Source organism: Dufourea novaeangliae, unplaced genomic scaffold (assembly GCF_001272555.1).
Source record: "Dufourea novaeangliae isolate 0120121106 unplaced genomic scaffold, ASM127255v1 scaffold65, whole genome shotgun sequence".
Classification (NCBI taxonomy): domain Eukaryota; kingdom Metazoa; phylum Arthropoda; class Insecta; order Hymenoptera; family Halictidae; genus Dufourea; species Dufourea novaeangliae.
The window spans coordinates 137,904-159,171 of NW_015373961.1; the positions used below are offsets into that span (position 1 = coordinate 137,904).

A 21,268-nucleotide genomic window follows, 5' to 3' on the forward strand; every position below is an offset into this window, starting at 1 on the left:
ATTGTGTTTTAAAAGACAGTGTAACGTGGTTCATTGATTTCTGTATGTTTTGTTAGCTGTTGAATTTTTTGAATAGTGTCACGTTTTTTTATATGTAGAAAGAGTAATTGTAATGTCTGTTAACTTCTAGAACAGTATTACAGTGTGGTCTGTGATTTGTATATAAATGGAGTCATGTACTGCCTTTACTGTTTATTACGTATACTATAAATAATTATCTGCGAATCATACAGTAATCAGTATTTCGAACTATTATGTTTTAAGTGTTATGTTTCTCGGAAAACAGTGATCTTGAAGTTTTATCAATTTGTGGTTTTTTAAGTAATTGTAGAAACACGATGTTTCAAATGGTGTGAATCATGAATTATGTAGAATTGTAGTATTCGATTGGCGGTCATTTACAAATTGTATCCAATTTCGTGCACGCAACGACGATGCAAGGTGTAATTTTATTTAATGATAATCTTCCAACTGAACATTTTTATGGAGAAGTGCATTATAATAACGACGAGACCATAATAGTCGCTAATGATTGCTCGTAGATACTGTGCTTATGTAGTGCCTGTAGTGATTAAAATGACTTAATCTTCAGTGATTTAAATGACTGCACAGATCATTTAGTTACATATTTGAGTAACCGTGCCTGCACGTGTGACACTTATTTACAGTTCGAGGAAGTGATAATTTTCAGGGAATAATTTTCGAGGAAATGATAATCATTTTTCGATTACAAATGTTTTTTTTCCTCATACGTCCATTTTTTCACTAGATTCTCTAGGGACTTTATGATTTTTTACATTAAGAATATACAATGGTATTCGAGAAAATAGATTATTTAAAATACTCCAATACATTTTTGGTAATTATTAAATACTTTATTCGTGCAATGTTTTTAAACAATTCTAATTGTACAAGACGTTAAATAATTCGCCCTTACTGTTAGATTTCGTGAAAAATCTAAATACACATTTGAGTAAAAAAAAGGTAGTAACAATGTTAAAGAATTGTTTTCAATGATTTTACCTACAAATCATCTGAATTTGAGGATTCCTACAGTGTACAAAAGAAAAGAATAGCGTCAATAAAAACCCCTTCGAAATAAATAGATAAATAATACGATTAGTTTAAACAAATTTCTTATCTTGTCTTATTCAGTAAAGTACTTCGATTCGTATACATTAGAATAATAATTACTATTGTTCATTTTCCCGCAATAATCGCAAAATAAGTCCAACATTTGAGCCTGTGAGCTTAAATATGAACAGCATCTTGAAATTGGCGTCAATTTCAAAATTGCTTAACAAAGTCTTCTACGAACACCCCTTTCCTTTACACACTCGCCTAAAACTAATATCATTTTCCTCGGAAATGAATTTAAGAGCCTGCATTTCCCTTTCATTGATACTAACATCAATATTCCTAGCTCTAGAAAGATTAATACAATTTAACCTCACTTCCTCACCCCGTTCAATGGACGCTTAAAAACGTTCTCCGTCCCATAAACAGTACTAAAAAATCATTCTACGGTGAAACTCTCTAAAAACCCAAAGTGTTATTGTAGAAATGCAACGGGAACGGTGGTTGATTGTACGAATTAAGGATTTCGTGCTTCAAGGGACGTTGCTCGGGCATCAGCCTCATGATTCGAATGTTGATATCGCGGGCGCTGACCTCCCGCCTGAAGAATTTCTGAAATCTGCTGCTCAGCACCCAGAAATTCCCATTGTCCCGTTCCGCCCATCGAATTTCAGCGACGAACTGCAGTTTTTCTGGACTGAACGCCATAATCCTGGAAAAAAAAAGAATTATGATTGACTCATACGGTGTAACCTAACCTCTTCTGAACATAGACCGAAATAGGTATGACACAAGACCCTTTAATGTCCATATTTCTGGCAGTTCTTTTGTCTTAACGTTCGACAAAGAATTTTTTGACTCTTACTCAAAGTCACAACCACCCAAAAATGAACTGTAATCATTTTTAATCAACGATCCCTTAACTTTACAAATCGGTTTGTGTTCAAGTAAAACTTAATCGATCCTACAATTGTTAAAATCCACTAAAATTCCTGGTATAAACCTTACATAATAATTCACATATTAATGGTAATTCGTAGTGATATGTATACTAATATATGTATGTATACAAATTATGACTACACTTCCATCACGATGACCACGTTAATTCCTACATGTCACACGTGGGCGACAGAAAATTCTACAAAACCACACATTTCGAGCGTTGCTAATTTATTATAATGATTTGCTAATTCCCTGGGTAAATATTCCTTCGTAAAAAATGGTACCTCTGCCGGTTGGTCTGCGGCTGCCAGGAGGCGATTGCCGTTTCCGTCAGCGGCGAGAAGAGGATCGTGTCGTCACGGGGGTCGACGGCCAACGCAAGACCTTGACTAGACTTCTTGCCGACCAATGTTACCGGTAACTGTTCACCGAACGCCGCCGGACCGGCTTGTAGCGCCGTTGTTGGCACACTGAACAGACGGTCCGTCGCCAGGGGCTGGTAGTAGAGTTGGCCTAGTCTCGCGGAGAACGCCAGACCGACGACACCGTCGAGCAGCTCGAATGTGTCACTGCCAATCTGAAGAGAATAATTTTCAAATTATAAAAACATACGAAATATGAGTTTCCGTTAAGAATTGAGGGGCTCATACATGGGCGTAGTAAGGGTCCACCTCCTCCCCTTCCTACAGGTTAAAAAGTGACCTTTTCCCTACCAGTAGAGAAGAAAAATAAGATTTCCCCTGAGAGGGAAAAATGTGCCCTTTTCCATACCCTAGTTTTTTGTTTTAAATATTCAGAGTAAATCGGGATATAAATCGTTTTTAATAGTACAGGTTCCACCATATTGGTATACTAGAATCTGTTGTTATCACGGAAACGAATTTGAATTTTGTTCGAAACCTTTGTTTTCCTTGTTCGTACAAACATTGGTACGCCCAACTCAAACAATGTACAATTAACTCAAGTAAAAAATCGTTAACGACATGTACAGTTTGATAGGTTTTTCAGAATCGTAACAGGGCATTCAGATTTTCCTTGCTAGTTTCGTATGCCAATTTCTTGCGAACTTTCAATTCGTACGAATGCCCGCTTCACCGTGAAATTCAACGCGATTTCCTGGATAATAAATCGCGCGGCGCGAAAAATAAAAAGCGGAATCGAGTTTCGCGGCAATTGTGTAAACACGCGTGTCGGAATAACGCATAATCGTAAGATTCACGATAAATATGAGCGATGTGAGTTTTTACGCACACCTAATCGTTCTTGATTTCTATTATACCGTTGGTGATTTATGGCTCTCGTTGGACACGCAATCACGACTTTTAATATTCAACGAGAACCGACAAATTCCAACGAATTCTGTAATTTACATCGAAACGTCAGACGGCATCATATAAAATTTGTTCGGGTTTCGTGTTGACGGGAGAATAAATTGCAGAAATTTTTGTGGTACCACTATTCATTCGCAAAATTTACTTATTACCGTTTAAAAATGATTATTTTGGAAATATTTTAGTAAGCAAAAACAATTTTTGATAAATCTTACCCTATAAGTAGAGAAGTCCGGATGAGGATACATGGAAGCGTGCACAGCTCGCCAACTTTTGTCAGTGGCGCCATCGTACACCAATAAACCTAAAAAAATACGTAATTTTAGAAAAAATAAAACTCAATGATAAATTATGAAGTGTTTTATCAATCACTAACCAGGCCCTGCGGTATCGGAAATATACAAGAACACATCGTCGCAGGTTGTCGCCGTAACGTCGTCGATGATTAGATTCGTTAGCAACGTATTGGGCCTCAGAACCTGAAGAACGAAAGTATTCCAGTTTTGGTCTTACGAACTTCTACCCAGGCATCGTCGTTAAAGTGTCAGAAGCAAGATACTTACGTCCCTAGGGAAGGTATACATCCGCACCAATTGATCGGTCCTCAGATCGAAGACGAGGATTTTCGGCGGGCAAACCGGCATGAAGTCGTCGATCGATGTCATCACGCCGCTGTCGACCACCCAAAGTCTGTTGCACCTGTCGATCATGGATCTATATACCGAGATCATTTGGGAGCAGTTCAGATCACCTCTGCCTGCGCTGTGCCAGTCCCAGGACGGATACGCTTGAAGCTGGGGGCTGCTTCCCAGAGGCAGATTCCTTGGAATGTAGTTCAAGGTCGACGGGACACCAGCGCGTAGTCTTGGAACGGTGATGAAGATCTTGTCCCAGCCGATCGTGATCCCAGTGGGCACCACGTTTTCTGGACGATACTGATTGAGGAACTCGCGGTCGTACGGAAGAGCAAAGTCCAGGAGCGGCCATTGTGCTAATGTCTCTAACACTTCCGTGTTCGTCCTGGCGAATAATGAGCCTGCCAGAAGGGCGAAGAGGAGGATCCTGCAATCGAAGATGTTTCTTGACTAGCTGCAATTATATTTTATTCGTAAAATTTTCAACAATTTTTTTCTTCGATTTACGACCTCATATGATGGTTATATTATGTGTACCCACAAATATTCCACGAGATTTTGTTAAATTTAATATTTATTTCTTGGAAAATCAAAAGCTTGTTCTATTTTAATGATATTTATTCGACATTCTCCAGTGAACTTCGCCATTTTTAAAAAGGGTAAGAGCTTGATGATGTTTCGAGTTTAAATATATCACTATTTCATAAAAAATATCATGGATTACTTATTGGTACACCTAATATATTTTATCTCGTTCAAATGTTATCGATTTTCTACATTGTTCTTCCATTCTTGCTCCTTGGGACGTGTCAAGTTTACTAAACTTTCATCCTTTGTGTATTATAACAATGGCCGACCGTGATGTTCGTGAACAATAAATGTTGAGTAAACTTTCAGGAACAAAAAAGTAGTATCATCGCATGATCTGTTTGTCTCGGCTATTCGCAGAGGTCCAGTGTCTCATTAGTTTAATAATTACTATTTAATCAATACGTGACGGTAAAAATTTAAATAAACAACAAGCTTCTGCGTTGAATTGTACGTGACCTTTAACAAACGAGATAAACGTCCGTTCTAATTCGAGTTTCGTTAACAACAACAATCTGGATAATCGTTATTTAATGAAATGCTAAGCGATTAATAGGAAACCTTTCTTTCCTCCGGTACGTGAACTTGATCTTGAACGCATCTGATGTTTCCGTCTTGTCGACGTGTGCGTTATGTACGTAATAATCGTGAACGAGAGGCTTATGCAAATATGAAATCGCGTCAGTCACCTTCTCCTCCTTTATAAACCGTCCAATGCATATATGTAAATGGAATAATAAATTCAACTGCCTACACGCTGTTCATAGATTGACTTTCTAAATACATTTCGATTTTAATCAATATTAGAAACGTTGCAAAATTACGCGAAGCTCGTTTCGCTTGGAAAAACTAATATGCATTATAGTGTTAAAGATATAATCAACCCTTGTGCGATTTCCTGTACGTTACGATCAATGTTCAAAATTTGTAAAATTTTTCAATATTCACGAGATTGCACCATAATTGACTTTACATTTTTACAAACTCACTTCCAAAAGCTAGCATCGAATAGAAGTCTACAGTAAATCCTCGATGAGTGTTTGAAGGTTTAACACAGTGATAGAGCTTGGTATTCTAAAGCCAATTATATTTGTTTCAGCCTCATATGGCCATTAGCGTACGAAATATTTAATGTTCAGTTCCGAGCCTTCGAACACTCGTAGAAAATTTACTGTATTTTCTCTGTGAAGGGCCCTATTTAAAAAATGAAGCAAGAAACTTTTAGTTTATCCTACTTATCACATTCAGATTCACCACAAACATGAAGATATATACTAAAATATACATAAAATCTTCTGTTTGAATGTAGAAGATTCAAATTACAATCACATTTCACAGGACCACAACCAATTCTCTGTACAACACAAATTTAATTATTCTGAAAAAACATCGTAATACAGACTAAGCGTCGTCGTTAATAACCTGCATAGTACTCGATCCAACGTAAAATAATAAAAGAAAATCACAAGAAACCATCCAGTGTTCACCCTAAATCACGATCACCAGGGATCGATCCAAAAGTGTGCGATTAACAATTGAAAGGACACCAACCTCATTTCGCAAGAATCTTGAACTCGACGTTAAAAAAAAAAATAGTCGATTTCTGTGGTGAGCCGGGCCGGAAATCCACGACGAGGGACACGCAACGTGCTTCCGTTGCAAAGCAACTTCGACTGACGGCGACTGGTCTCGTGGAGCGAGCGTGTACCAAGTCCCGCTGTCTGAACACCGACTGATCTAATTTCCTAGCATCGACTCGGGGGTCCTGACTGTCTGAGAGACAGGGGGCAACCTTACAGTAAAATAGACACATTGTGTAACCACGCGTTTCGCGGCGGCGTGTATGCACCCACCGTCGAGGCACACCCACGACACGACCCATCTGTTCCGCGATCTTTTGTGACATTCAAACCCGCGGCCGTGAGAGGATTACACGGTGTCTTGAAAGGTGAACAATCGTGAACAACGAATGAATGAGAAACACGTTTTATATTTGCAAAGAGTTCGAAAATTGATTTTTATAGGTGTATTTTCTTGCGTGGTGTCAAAAATTAGTGAAAATATTCTTTTATTGTATTATGAGTAAATGGAACGTTATGTGATATAGGGAATATTTATTTCTGTCGGATCGATAATCATGGCATTCGTTTGAAAATATTCAAATTTTTTAATTAACGGATTTCTTCGTTTTTATATTGCAGTAAAAGTGTATGATTGGACACAAAAACCATAGTTTCTTAAAATTCGTGACATTTAACAAACGTTTTACTATTCCTTTTCAAAACAATTTTCAGTCACTCTATGCCAAGATCAAACTATCAGGATTCAAGGTGGAATTTCTGATAAAATTGTTAACGGTACACGTGATACAATGGTGAACACCATGTTGATCATTAAGAATTTACAGAGTACGATTGATAACAATTCTGACATCATCCGCAGGAAGTGTTTACAAGGATGAAGCTGTAATGATCAGAACTTCGGGATTTCGATGTGGTATCGTGCTAGATATGGATCGGTCCGTGCCGGAGAAAGTGATTTACGCCCGATACCAGACACAAAGGCTCTGGCATTCAGGACTCGCGGCCGTCGAATAAGTGTAACGCCCACCTGGAACGTAACACTTGGACGGTAATGCAGGTGAGTATTACGGGTGTTTCAAGTCTAACAGCTTGACCAATCGTGAAAAAAAAAGAAACGAACTCCCATAACGTCGTTGACTTCTCAGAAATTCTTTATTTTTACATAAGGCTCCTTTTATAAGTGGGTTAGAGTGCTTCGGCCCGTCGTTTATATCCACTGTTCTTACGAAAACTACGTCAACGAACGATTTCTTCGACGAACCCTCTTCTACTCACACCAAAACTACCGTACCCGTCAAAATGACGGATTCCAGATATTTTATTTTACAATTATTAAAATCCTAGAGATACTTTCATCGGAATATCTGTTAACCTCTAATTTCTTATATACTTTATATTACAGACTCCTCTCGATTATCATCCCGGACTCGGGTCGCGCCGGGACAATAATCGAATAGGTAGAAATGCTTCAGACCCTCGTAAACTCGTTTTTTGCCTGAGGTCCGATCCTTGGCAAAAAAAAGCAGAGGGGCAACACACATGTTATATTTAATGTTTCATCGATATTTAAAAAAAAAAGTGTATTCAAAGCTTTAGACCAATTTTCGATTAAAATCCACTCCAAACATGGTGGACAGGTTCAATTAGACAATATTCCATTCTAAAAGGCAACAATGTCCGGTCTGACCGGTTGGGGAATTAAATTTATTCCGTATAAAGGAAACGAAAACTAACATAATTATTACTGTCGATGTCTTTTTACGGGAGAATTCGCAATGGTCCCCGAGGCAATGGCCAAAAACGTTGGAGACGTTGGTACACGGTGGGTGCGGTCTATTGGTTCCGGGGACTTTCGATCGGGGTTACGTACCAAGGACATCCACATAACATTTACCACTATCGCGGTTCGCACAAATGCCATTTTCTTCGCATACCGCTCGTGATCCTGTACCGGAGCTACTATTGGCCGAGTTTAACCGTCTGTATTCGTCGGTTCGTTTGTTCTTTAAAAGTATCTGGTTCGATTTATAGGTTCCACAGCACGTTTATGCTGAAAATGATCACAGTATGTGTATTATACTAGACATCAAGATATTACATTAGTACAATCAAAATACAGAATACTTATTACAATTGGTACCTATTGCATTGCAGTAGGTGTATTATTGCACACAAGTTTATTAATTCGTTGCGTGACCAATAAAATTTTTTTAAAATAAATGGCAATTTTTTATTGGAAACGGTGAAAAGAAAACGGACCACCCCGTGTATAATTAGCTTAATCTAATTTATATCTTTTCTATGTAGATTGTGAATATAAAGTTATTAAATGTTTATAAATGGAGTGTAGTCACACTTTTAAAATCCCATATTTTTAGTTTAGCCTAGATTAATCTTTTCAAACTTTGTGGATTCTTCAGCTCTCGAACGTTCTATGATTAAAAAAAAAAAAATATGACCTTGTTAGAATGGGTCTATTTTTTATGATCCAGGTCGAGGCTAAATCGGTGAAGAAAAACGTAATAAGGACCACGAGGATTCGTATCGAGATCAGGGAAATTATGGGGTTACCAGACGATCATTGCGCAAGATTTATTCCCCACGTCGCGGAATGCAACAGTGGGCCCCATTGTGGAATAAAGCGTTTTGGGCTTGCGCAATACAGGCGACTTGGAAATATCATGGGAATTATCATGCAAAAATCTCGAACAGTCCCACGGGAGCGTACGAAACCTCCCATTTTACGATTGTTCAAGGTATGATCTTGATTTTCTTCGGTTGTGATCTTGATACTCCACGTGGAATGATTGCAGGTGCGTTGATTAATGAAACTGTACCGCGAGTGACAAGCCTGTAATTTTTCAGCGAAACGGTCTCTACTTACACCACCGCTCGAAAGTGTCGAGACACCAGGTCTGTACGATGTTTCGTAAAAATGATATATTTTAAACCACTTTTATTAGTACATAATCCTATTAAAGTTTTTCCATTCAGCTTTAATATCCCCTGAACAATATTCGTTCTAGACTTTCAGTAATTTCTTAGAATACGTACTTACAAACACCTGTCGATTATTGTCTGGCTTGTCCTACACGATTATTGTCCATGCGTTATCGTCAAGCGTATACTTTCTTGCCGAGATTCGGGCTTCGGGCAGAAAAGCGAATTTACGAAGGTCTGTAGCATTTCTCAAATCTTTCTAAAAAGATAAATAAACCACGTCCTTTTCATTTCCATAATGATTTCAAAAAATGTAGGTCCGTCAAAAAAAAAAAAAAAATGTTCAACAAATCACTGCGCATATTTATTTCGAACGATGATCGTATTACTATTTTCCACGATGTCGCTTATCAGTGGGCCTCGCAACTCAACGACGAGAGCCATTAAAAGGTAAATATGGCACGACAATGTCGTGCACGCTCGAGCGGTCGCGAATCGAACTTTCCAAGCCGGACATTATACTCCAGATATGTCGTACCTACGTGCACCGCCGCTGAAGGGAAACAAAAATTGAATTCGACATAGAAACACATCATCGTGAACGTTTAGCCGTTTTACGTAATCGGCTCCCAGCGATCTCGGTGTTTCTCGTTAAATTGGTCTGCTCGCTGCAAGCGGGTTCTTGGTTCTTGTGAACCTTCCTGCGTGTTCGCGTTCCGTCCGATCTAAACCGCGTGAAACTATGGAATTGCGTACTTGCGTTCGGAATATCGTAATACCGTCGAAACGTTTTTTCGGAACACCGTGTTTAGACTCCTCGTTTCTTCGTGAATAACGTAACCGTTAACCAGAGCTGGGCACAATTTCATTTGTGAAAGGCAGCAGTATATGGAATCATTATCCTGACCTTTGAACAGTTAATGAAATGAAATAATTCTTTGCCAAATGTCTACTCATTCGAGAAGAAGTATTGTGTCGTTGTAAAAATTGAAATTTTCATGGTTATGCTATTAAAAATGGCGAAGTTCTGTTTTTTTTATCTTTTATTTGTTATTCGAAATTTGTTATCTAGATAACAATTTTAAAAAGTGGCGTTTGCCCCACCCTACAAGAAAAAAATTGGATTTTGCACTCCCCTTCCTTCCCAGAGTTATACAATTTTTACACATACTTTGTGTAAACATAATTTTTACACATGTTTTATTGAGGTTATGTTACATAAAACCGGGTGATGTAACTCGGAATATAGAATGATTTAACTGCATTTTTTCCTCTTCCTGTCCCATTAGGGGCATATATTACGTTACGTATTATTTATATTTATATTATACGGTCTCTGATGAAACAATTGATAAATCAAAATACCACACGTACGTTGTTAGAAAAACAGAAACACCTCGTGTGACTTGAACCGGACAGACGATCGACGTCGTGTTTATTGAACCATCAGCGTGAAAGCACGGCGTTTCGAAAAACGAGGTACAATTAATCATCGCGTAATCAATGGTACGCATCGAAGTTAATTAGTCTTAGTGTTCAAGTTGCGGATGGCTTCACGGTTTTCAACCGATACTTGTGAAAAAAAAAAATTTTACTGTGTTCTCGTATCGGGTATCAGGGGGAACTAATTCAATTTACAAGACATAATGTTTCGCTTAACAGACTCCCGTGTTGATATTGCTGGTCGATCAAGATTTCGGAAAACGACACATTGTCGGGTTCGTTGTGACTCGATCGATGGTACAAAGTGGATACATTGCACGCTCGAATAAATTCACGGTCAAAAATTAGAACCGATACGTTTGCACGCAGGCCTTGTATCAGATGCTTTAGTGTCGCGTGTGAGCTGAGAACACTTCGAAAAATGTTAGTCGGTCGGTTAGATGACACGTAAACTGTTAAACTATGTTCAGAAAACTTTTTGTGTTTCTCTTAGTTGATACTTGTTTTCCTTTCTTGTACTAATCAGTTACTCAACTTCCATGTGAGTCGACGCTTTACCATGCATCGAACTCTCCCACATGAAGTAAATACTACAGTATTTCTATTTGCAATCTACTAGACGAAAATCTTGAATTATTTATAATATAAATACACAAACATTCATATCCTTCACCTTAAAAATTGATAGCAAAAATTGTGCGGGTAACCTTTTATGAATTCCTCTGTTGTAAGGAAACATCAGAATGGCGCCAAATTCAAACGGTTTTAAAAGTTGAATCGTAAACGAAACTTTTCAGAAGTCTACAATAATGGAAACTTATGTTCCTTCTATTTCTTGTGTATAATGTAGGAAATTTACGAATTTTTTTTTTGTTCTTCACTTTGGTTTGACAGTGATTGATAGAAATTTATAGGTTCTGAATGAAGAACATTAGTGTTTAAAAATCGACGGAAAGCCTTTCCTGGTCGCACGCGAAATTACAGTGTACACTTGCAAATGGCGGGGGCGATCGTGATCGACAATGGCGGTGAACAACAGGCATAAATCACGCCTGAACCAACTTCAGGGAAGCAGGGGAAAGTGGAGTACAGTTTACATGGTTCGAGTTCTTTCGATCTGTAACAAACAGTCAGCCACATCGTTAGAACTAAATCAGGTGAATGAAATTTGGCGATAAATAAACATTAGTTTATAAACGTAACAGGACCGCCTTGGATTACCAGATACGTATACGTACAGTAAATTTCAACACAATCTTCCGCCTTTCTAGCCACCGTAATCGTATAACGAACTCGTACATTAACATAAACGGTCACTCGACTAACAAGGTAGTCGAAAAAATATTCAATTAACCCGCTCATTGCAACTTTGTGGTATCTTGTACAACATTTTTTTTTGTGAAATCAAAAAACAAGTCATTTTAAGACTATTTAATACATTTTTTGATATATTTTCATTTTTTTTTACGAACAGTGTGTTTGCTCACGTTTTTTAATGTTTGGATGTCATTTAAAGATGGTTTGTACTGTCGATCGTCAAGAAATGTTCAAAATATTGTCACTAATGTGATAAAGTAGGCGTCCACTGTACTGGGCAAATGCAGTTAGTGGGTTTACTGCTAACAACAAGTTAACTATAGCAATGAATTAACTGGTGTAATTCTTAAACGTATATTTACAATGATCGAGACATCATCCTGAAGTTAGTGGTTCCATTTTCGACGCCATTTTCGCTACAGGCCAAACATAACCCCACTTTTGGTCACCGTAATCATATCCATGCCATTCACCTTCGGAAGGCCAATCGTTATTAATCTAGCGTCAACATTACATGGTCTGCCAACGTGTCTAATCATCCGTCGCTTCATTTAACATAACAATTACGTTGAACGATCAACCATATTAAAATTCAACGCCGCTGTGGTCACCTAATTGACCATCGTAAATCGCGGCGTCGCTCGAGCTACGGCTACGACCTTTACCGCCGTAATCTACCAGTAACCAACAATCTTTTTCTTTTTCTTTCATACACACTAGGGACACGTTTCGTCAGCGACAGTGAACGCCCAACATCGACACGTTGCAAAAGGCTAATTAAACGAAGTCGTATGTTCGATTGTTCCCATACAACACGGAATAGGGTTAGTTCCGTGAAAAACTAGGCGATGTCGCGTGATTGATATAGATGACGCATAACGTTCCCTTTTTAATTACAATCGTTTTGAAATCTCAGTTCAATTCGAGTCTGACAGTTCCTTCGAGTGTTCACTGTTTTCCAGTGAATCGAGTTAGTTATACAGTATGTCCACTTTAAATGTTTACACTCTTTTATGTCTTTAACTATTGAAAATGCGAAAAAATGTTTCATATAACAGTTGTTTGATTTTATGGAGCAAAGTTAATAAAACTTGAATTTTTTTTAACTGTTATTCACAGAGATTTTGATAACAGTGTAATTTTTTTAAATTCTATTAAATTTACTTCATAAATTTGAACAACTTTTATATGAAACGTTTTTTCGCATTTTCAATAGTTCGGGAAATAAAAGCGTGTATACACTCAAACCGGATATACTTGTACGTTTAAGGGGAGTATTCACCTAAGTTTATACCACTTTACTTAATCCACTTATATATTTATTACACATGATAAAGGGATAACGTTCTAATGTTCCAATCTCATCGAGCTCGCGTTTCTTGTCGAAAGGAACAATAAATTCTACTCAGAATTCATTGCGCTCCGACTGTTTTTACGCGGTAATTAATACGACAAATGAATAATGAGAGAGACGAATAGGGGTATTAGAGATGTAACAGGATATTCTTGCGCTTTCATCGATCCAAGTTACGGTGATCCGAGAACCAAATTCGATCTCGTATATCGTTTTTCATAGAGAGCCCCGTTGCTTCGTCTCGAAGAAATGTGACACGGATGAAAATGTCGTTCTTCAAAAAATATCGAAAAAAGCACATGTAACTACTCTGGTATCGTTTAAAAGTTAGAAAGTTACAGAAGAAGGAGAATGCGGATATTGTAGTCGAAGAAACGCTAAACGATCGAGAACACTATGATCTACTGCTGCGAAATTTGTAATCCACGAATCGACAGTTTATATTCAAGTGAAACAAGAAACAACATCCATAGAATGATACTTCGAAATTATATATTCTTATACACAAATTACCGTAAAAATGGTGTTTACTCTACTGTGACCTACTATCGCACCCTTCTGGCGTATATCGTACCCCCGAAAAACGGAAAATTACATATTCCCATCGATTCTTTTTTTTTTTTCCCCTCCATTGTTTAACGTTCCAGTGAATTGAAACGGGAGTGTTTCACGTACCGAGCGACGCCGACTAATCGCGATCGAGCGCCGTTTGAACGAGTGATTGTAAGAGAGAAAGGTTCCCTCTTTTTTTTTTTTTCGTCACCCCGGTTAGGTTCCCTCTGTGTGCACGGCCAACACGGCCAACATCACGAAACGATTTGCATCTTGATTTATAGAACTGGTCGACCACAGTGGCGTAGAAATCAGCAAAAACCGACGCGCCAATGGGTTTATCGTGTCGTCGATCGGGAGTCGAACTCGCTGCCCTAGACACATCCTGAATATCAGGGATTCTGGATGACGTAGGGGCTTGTAACGAAAAACGAACCTCGTCAATCTGTGAAACGAGCTTTTTCCTGTCAGACAAAAACTTCGACGAAGCTGGATTCCGAAGAATTCATCGATTTTTCGGTCGAAGTATATAACAACATAGACCGTTTTTGGTAGTAAAGGATCCAAGAATCGTCCTCCTCACAAGCCCCTCGATTGAAATCAGATATGGATACAATTTCTACATCTAAATATACACTTTCATATAATAAATAAAGGATAAGAAACTGATTGTCCACTAAAGCCACGATAGGTGACCGAACAACCACGATCAGGACGTCGAGGATACAACAGGAAATGAAAACGGGGGTAAGATCAAAATACCGGTTCCGTTCCAAAAATCACTTTTATCGTCACGCAAACAACACACCATCGTCGATCTATTAATTACATAAGACTGAGTGCTTGATCAGCCCCGCATCCAACGGTTCCCTGCATGTAATCGGGAAAGTTCGATTCGAGCACGCGCATTCTGCCTCGCCTGTAATCGGCGACGACATGAGTAGCAAGGGAGCACTCGGTGCTTGTGTAGACCAATTGGAAGCATTGGGCGTCGAACGGATTTGTGGCGTCCCATCTGTACACGTCCGATTCCCCCTCGTAACGGAAGAACAGAGCGCTGCCATTGTCCGTGCCCAAAATTACCATTTTCCTCGGTTTCGGTCCAAGATCGTGGATACGCCCGTTTGCGGAGCCATTTCGCAAGTGCTCCGTTCGAACGGAGAATAAACGGCTGCCGCTCAAGTAGGTGAAGACCAAGCACGTGCTTCCGTCGGAACGTCGGAGAAGGCCTAGGTACAAAACGTCCCGGCGCGTGCAGCCAATGGTGACGGCCTGTGGCAAGACGACGCGATAACCGCGGCCGGACGTGACATCGTAGACAAGGATCGCTCTTGTGGCAGCGTCGGACACGTAGATGAACACCCGTCCGTCCGGGCTGTAGTCCGAGACCACGTATTGGAGACGCGACATCGGACTGGTTAGCCCGGCCAATTCCACTGTCTTCACCAGCTGCGGCAGAAATGAGGGGGGACGTGAGTGATTTCTGCGATCACGAAGGGTGCAACTGAATTAGTCCAGACTAGAGATCGCGCGAACAGCTATTTGTGAATCACGAGTGATTCTCGATCACGTTCGTTCCCAATCACGGTGATTTTTCACAGTGATTCGGGATTTTTCGTGATCGTTTTTCATTGGTCGAGAAACCTAACAGTTTTTTTTTACACGCGACACATAACCGTATATTTTATATTAGTGACGGTGAATAATTAGGAACAATGGAGAATAATGAATAAGTTATAAATTATAATCTACACGTTACCTAGCAAATTATTCTTTTAGAATTTCTTATTCTTTCTACGGATTTTTAAAAACACAAATGGTAACGTAATTCATCGTAAAATCATATTGAATACGTTTTTCTGTTTAATGATCAAGGACTTACGATCGCAGTGAGCAAATTCAGTCGAGATGAAAAAGAATCGCAATCACGGTCGTGAATGAAGTTAAATCACGACCGTGATCGTGATTCGGCAATCACTGTGATAAATCACTGTTGGTGATTTTGCACGGCATCTCTAGTCCAGACGTGGGGACCGTGGGACGGATGTGATTCGCGGAATGTGGAATACAGTAATGACTTGATTATTGTCCCTCGACTGGCAAGGTACCATTTTCGACTAATTTTTAAGTTCAGACATTTTGTGAACGTTCTAAGGAACTATCGAGTTGAATCGTTTATGGAGTCCACAAGAATTAATGCAGGCTTGATACGCTTATTGCAAATACGATTTTCTAAAAATCTGTATAAAGTTGAGTCTAATAATGATTTTAAAATATTTGATAAAAAAAATACAAATTAACAGAATTTGGAGATTACTTGAAAAATCGTTCTAAAAATGGCACCGGAAGCATAATCGTGAAAGAAGTAACTTCGATATCGAGAAAGACATTTTATGGGGTGCGCGAGTAATGTAAATAAATGCGATTCACATGATTATGGGGCGTAAATTAACTTGGAAATGAACTTAGTGAGCCACTGGGAATACGTGTCCATTATTCAAATGGCCCCAGAGTATCCAAGAACGATTGAGATAACGAGCACGGTTAATTCGCGTCTGTAATTCAACGGCGGAAAAATGTTTCACGTACGCCGGGTGAAAGGATAAAAAAAGCTATTCCTTATTGAACCAACCACGTGACTTTTACGGTCGAACGGTAGCTCACGTTCGATGCTAGCACATTACCGTCCCGGTCGGTCTTTGACGTGTCGGTCTCTGATCATTTGAAATTCACATTGTGCAACGGTTGCAACATAACGCAGTAATATATATCTGTTACTAAATGACACTCGTCAACAGTTGTTATCTCGTACCGGTTCTTCGGGATCGATTACTGGATCGCGCTCACCGTGAAATGGCCATTTTTCCGTAGCAAACGCACGAGACAAATTTCCGATGGTCGAGCAATGGTATTACACTCAATGAAATTTGTTATTGCACATACTTACGTTTACAGTGTATAATAATTTATAACATTTAAAAAAAACTTTGGTATAGTTAAATCCAAAATGGCCATTTTCTCTCTAATAGATACGTTAAAAATATTTCAAACTCTCGAATATGGTAGTTAGTATAATTAAAATGATTTTATGACAGTGTATATTTATTGTTAAATATATTTTCGATAATTTTATATTGTATTAACGAACAAGGCACTCACCTTTCCTGTCATGACGTTAAAGGCAAGGACCTTCGGTGGACATTTCCTCTCTGGCTCCGTTAATGTGTTCACCACTCCGGTGTCAAGCACCCAAAGGATATTTTGTGGATCCAGGTAAAGATCGACTGCGTTTTGCAGTGCACTGCAGGTTCCTTCTTCTTGGACTGACCAACAAGGATAGGGAACCAGGTTTGCCTGGCAAGCTGGGTCCTTCAGGGAAATTTTCGCCAGGGTCGCTGGTACTCCAGGCTTGAATCTACATTAAAAATCAGAATACAAAATTAAATATTCGTCGAAACAGAAAAATGGAACAATCCAGGAAAAGAAACTTTGCTGATTTTAGGGCATAGATTGGGTAACCTTGTTTCCTGTTATTTGATTCTTACAGACTGGAGGAAAGAAATAATACAGGAAACATAATTCTATCAAATTTGATTTTTCATATATTACTATCGAAAATTGTAAATTCGCAGAACCACAGCAGTCTACTCGTCATATTTAAATTAACTTTCAATTTAAATGTTGTTTCTTTTCGAATTCCAATTTTTCTTCGTACCTGGGTAGCGCCACAATGGCGTCGTCTTTGTAGATGGCAGTCCTGGTGGCGATGATGTTCTTCGAATTGTATCGTCCGCTATTCTTGAACATATTTTTCGTTGTGGGACATGGCCACTCGAACGATCCACCTGTCCATTTGATGTTCGACGTCTGTACCGGTCCATCTTCTAACACTAGGACCTCCTCGTTGGCGAACGCGTACGCAACGACGATGGAAATTGTCGCCACGAACGTAGCAAGATGCTTCCTCTTGAGAAACATGTCACGAAATTAATTGCAAGAGAAATCGTTGTCGATGAAGAACGACTGTACTGTGACATCTTCGGGATCCTACCGATTATATATGGAGCCTCTACGTTCCTCGAGTTACGAAATCCTCGAGTTTACCAAAATATTTATTGTTCCAGCAGAGTGACCGTTCCTTCCGTATTCTGATGTCGATTGACGTCGTTATGGACGTTGGAGGCTTCGAGAAAAGACACAACTTTCGTCGGGATGAGTAAGTTCGATTAAAAAATGAATTTTTTTTTAAATGAAAAATTTTTTCAGGCTAGCATAGATTGTGAATTTCTTTGAATCAACAAAGAGTTATCTAAACCTTATCTTCGATAAATAAAATTTTATCCAATAACTTTTTATATTATATTATTCCGAAAAGAAACCATCTACTGTACTCTAGCAATACATATTTGTAACTTTCTTTGCACTGTTACATTAATTGTTACTAATTTTTGTCAAGCGTTCTTTCCTTTATGTGATTATTGACAGAAATATTTTTCTTTATTTATTTACTATCGATAACAGAATTAAGCAGAATTTTAATCGAATAAATCGAAGAGTATCTAAGAACGTCGTCTTTACCTTTAAACAGTTAATGAAATTAAATACATAATTGGTCACCAATTGTCGACTCATTCAAGAAGTATTAATTTCTTATTGAAATTTCCACGTTTAACCAATTGAAAGTGACGAAGTACTTGTTTATCTTTCATTCGAAACTATTTATTTAGATAATAATTTTGCCCAACTCTAACCGATAATAGTAATAAAAATGATTAAACTGGTCATAAGATTAATTTGTATCAACTAATGTGTCATATGACGCTCTAAGAATTTACGGAAGGACCTTGTTATTGAATACAAACAGAAACTTCCTGACACTTCGATAATTTGCCAAACAATTGCACCGAAAGTACAATTTCCGTGTTGTCTTCCGGACCTCGCGCAGCCTTGCATTGGCGAAAGTGTTGCGACAGAAGAGACCGTCACTTCATAAATACACAAGTCCGTATATGATCGAGAAATTGTGAATCGACGTATGTATATAAGCGTTAAGTCGAATATAAGGACCGCATACTTGACCGTGTTCATCAGTCCTCAACTGTAAGTCGTCTTACTTGTCTTCATTACGAGCTTCCATCGTTTTTCGGTAACATTAATCTACTGACAATAAGATTCTTCTGGAATATCGATCCAGAGACAATATTATTCTACACGAATTACACCATACAGTTTTTGTTAAACATACTAGAGTTTCCTATTCATTGCAATTACAAGTACCAGAGTGTTAGTTCACTGAAACTTCATTCCAACTTGTCAATATTAATCTGACGTTATTATCTGATATTACTTTCGTGGTATATCGTCTGCTGTAACTAATAACGTCCCAGAATATCAAGCCACCATTTTCACAACGAAATATTTCCGATTCACAGTCGCCCAAGTGACGTAGACTAGCAAAATGAAGTGGTTCCTAAGCGTCTGCCTCCTAACCGTCCTATCGGTAGCGCACGCGAACCAATCGCTGCGAGATCTTTCGGTGACTTTATCTGGACGAAGCCTCGAATGGCCCTGTCAAAGCACGAAGAACATCTACGAGACCAGCGGTCGCTACATCACCAAGAACGTGATCGCAACGAGGATGCAGGTGTACAAGGACCAAGCGATCCTCGCGATGCCTCGCTACAAACCTGGTGTACCGTTCACTCTGGGCGTAGTTTCGTTGAAATCGACCGACTGTAGCCCAAAAGTCGCTCCGTTCCCTTGCTGGGCGATCCAGGAGGAAGGAAACTGCCAGGCGCTACAAAGCGTCGTCGACATTGTCCTGGACATGCAAGACGTCCTATGGGTCCTGGATGTTGGTATCGTCAACACTCTGGAGCAACCTGTACGTAGGTGTCCTCCTAAGGTGGTTGGAATCGACGTGAAGAGCGGAAAGGTACGTAGAAGACATAATAATTGGGCCAAATTATCCAGAAGACTACCAACCCTCAATGATCTGAACCCAAGTAAATTTAGTTTGACGATTTTAATTTAGAGAAACTAGCGTTATTTCTATTGGGTATATTTCATTTCTTGTTTACTTATTTAACAGTGAATAGCATAATTAATAATATTTTTAATTTTCTATGTGTTTCAATAATTGTTTAATGTAAAAGTTGTTCTATGGGTTGGTGATTTTTTGCAAAATAAAGATCACAAAATTGTGGGATTAGAAGTGTGTTTAAGTAATTTGTGGTCATTTTGAGGGTTGGTAGACTTCTGCACAACCTGGCCCAATTGAACTATAGATACTTTTGTAAATTCCTGGATGTTGATCCTATACCCTGGAAGTTTATGCAACGTATGCAGAGTTAAAGTTTGGGATTGATTCTAACTCGAATACAATTTCAGGTTGTGAAAGTGATCGACCTGAGCACGCTGACGGACGTTTCCTCCCGTTTGCAATACTTGGCCGTCGACTACGCTGAGGACGGCCAGGTGTACGTCTACGTTTCCGACGCTGCCACCAGAGCGATTATCGTTTACAACGTGACCGCTGACAGGGGCTATCGCGTGGTTCTACCGCGAGCAGTCGTCAAATCCGCGGAGAAGAAGGACGCCCTGTATCTATCGCTGATCAGGAAAAGTTGCGGCACCCAGGTGCTTTATTTCAGCTATCTGGGCTCGAGCAGAATCTTCGCGATCAAGGCCACCAACCTTCGAGCTGGGAACCCTAACGGATCCGTGGTGGAAGTTGGCTTGAAGAAAAACAAGATCGTGATCTTGGGCACGGATAATGGGTCCGCCATTTTCTTCAGAATGAAGGGTAAAAAGACTGTTTTTATCATAAATTTGTTTAACATTCAGAATTTTTAGGTCTAGTTTCCATGGAAATAATACGTTGATTATAATTGTAAATATTTTTCGGAACGTTTAGACTTCACGATAATTCGTGACTAAAATTTAATTTTCTGATTAGTCGGTGAATGGTTTGAATCTGGTTTTCAGGTGACTCTGACGTTTACATGTGGAACACGGAAACCCCCTTCGTACGGGACAACTTCCTATTGGTTCAGAAGGGCAGCGAGTACAGACTGCCGACACAAGTCGTTCCTGGCTACAAGAGACTCATGTGGGTGATCGAGAGCAACTTCCACGATTACATCAGCAACGCCGTCAGCTGTTCCGGCGCGTCAGTCTCCCTGCATCCTCTGATGAACTCCTGCGACGATCAGTACTGAATGATCCAAAGAAATCACTCGAAGCAAGTTTGAGTTGGATATTTTTTAGGGAAATTTTTCTGAACCTTTTGGATGCTGTTGAACAAAATACTGAAATTTAAGCATTTCATGTTTCATCATACATCGTCGTATTTCAACTTTCTTACACGCTTCGTTCCAAAGATTTCGTAAAAAGGAACATTCTCGTAGGTCTTTCTAGAGAAACTGAACTGTCAACGGTCAGTTTTAGAAGATTTCTCGATCAGTATTTATTTATCATTGCCAATTTTCTGGTGAAAATTGT

At 39.1% G+C, this 21,268-nt stretch overlaps 3 protein-coding genes across 4 annotated transcripts in view; 1 reads left to right on the top strand and 2 right to left on the bottom strand.

Moving 5' to 3' along the window:
* LOC107186624 (major royal jelly protein 1) overlaps positions 1–21,051 on the top strand; it is a 37,985-nt gene extending 16,934 nt beyond the window's left edge. Inside the window, exons 2-5 of one of the 2 annotated variants that reach the window (XM_015574519.1) lie at positions 17,893–17,981; positions 19,198–19,700; positions 20,156–20,570; positions 20,753–21,051. In XM_015574519.1, the coding sequence (XP_015430005.1) occupies positions 19,224–19,700; positions 20,156–20,570; positions 20,753–20,985 (1,125 nt within the window). In that variant the 5' untranslated portion in view covers positions 17,893–17,981; positions 19,198–19,223 and the 3' untranslated portion in view covers positions 20,986–21,051. Of the gene's footprint in view, positions 1–17,892; positions 17,982–18,846; positions 18,866–19,197; positions 19,701–20,155; positions 20,571–20,752 lie in introns of those variants that run through there. The other variant, XM_015574520.1, reaches the window with a different exon arrangement.
* Positions 1,537–6,132, bottom strand: LOC107186449 (protein yellow-like). The gene is made up of 6 exons (XM_015574311.1): positions 6,128–6,132; positions 3,917–4,415; positions 3,730–3,832; positions 3,569–3,657; positions 2,307–2,599; positions 1,537–1,789 (listed from the first exon to the last, which is right to left on the bottom strand). The coding sequence occupies exons 1-6, from the start codon at positions 6,130–6,132 to the stop codon at positions 1,537–1,539; spliced, it is 1,242 nt and encodes a 413-aa protein (XP_015429797.1).
* On the bottom strand, positions 14,538–17,783 carry LOC107186623 (protein yellow-like). The gene is made up of 3 exons (XM_015574518.1): positions 17,481–17,783; positions 16,925–17,180; positions 14,538–15,214 (listed from the first exon to the last, which is right to left on the bottom strand). The coding sequence occupies exons 1-3, from the start codon at positions 17,741–17,743 to the stop codon at positions 14,591–14,593; spliced, it is 1,143 nt and encodes a 380-aa protein (XP_015430004.1). The 5' UTR covers positions 17,744–17,783; the 3' UTR covers positions 14,538–14,590.
* Positions 21,052–21,268: the final 217 nt, after the last annotated feature.

What these genes read in the sequence shown, in the direction of transcription:
- LOC107186623 (XM_015574518.1), bottom strand. Translation starts at nt 17,743, where the DNA reads ATGTTTCTCAAGAGGAAGCATCTTGCTACGTTCGTGGCGACAATTTCC. An exon ending in GCCATTGTGGCGCTACCCAG is followed by an intron (nt 17,181 to 17,480) that starts GTACGAAGAAAA and finishes TTTTTAATGTAG; the next exon opens with ATTCAAGCCTGGAGTACCAG. An exon ending in TTAACGTCATGACAGGAAAG is followed by an intron (nt 15,215 to 16,924) that starts GTGAGTGCCTTG and finishes TTTCTGCCGCAG; the next exon opens with CTGGTGAAGACAGTGGAATT.
- LOC107186449 (XM_015574311.1), bottom strand. An exon ending in TTCCGATACCGCAGGGCCTG is followed by an intron (nt 3,658 to 3,729) that starts GTTAGTGATTGA and finishes GTATTTTTTTAG; the next exon opens with GTTTATTGGTGTACGATGGC. An exon ending in CGGACTTCTCTACTTATAGG is followed by an intron (nt 2,600 to 3,568) that starts GTAAGATTTATC and finishes TATTCTCTTCAG; the next exon opens with ATTGGCAGTGACACATTCGA.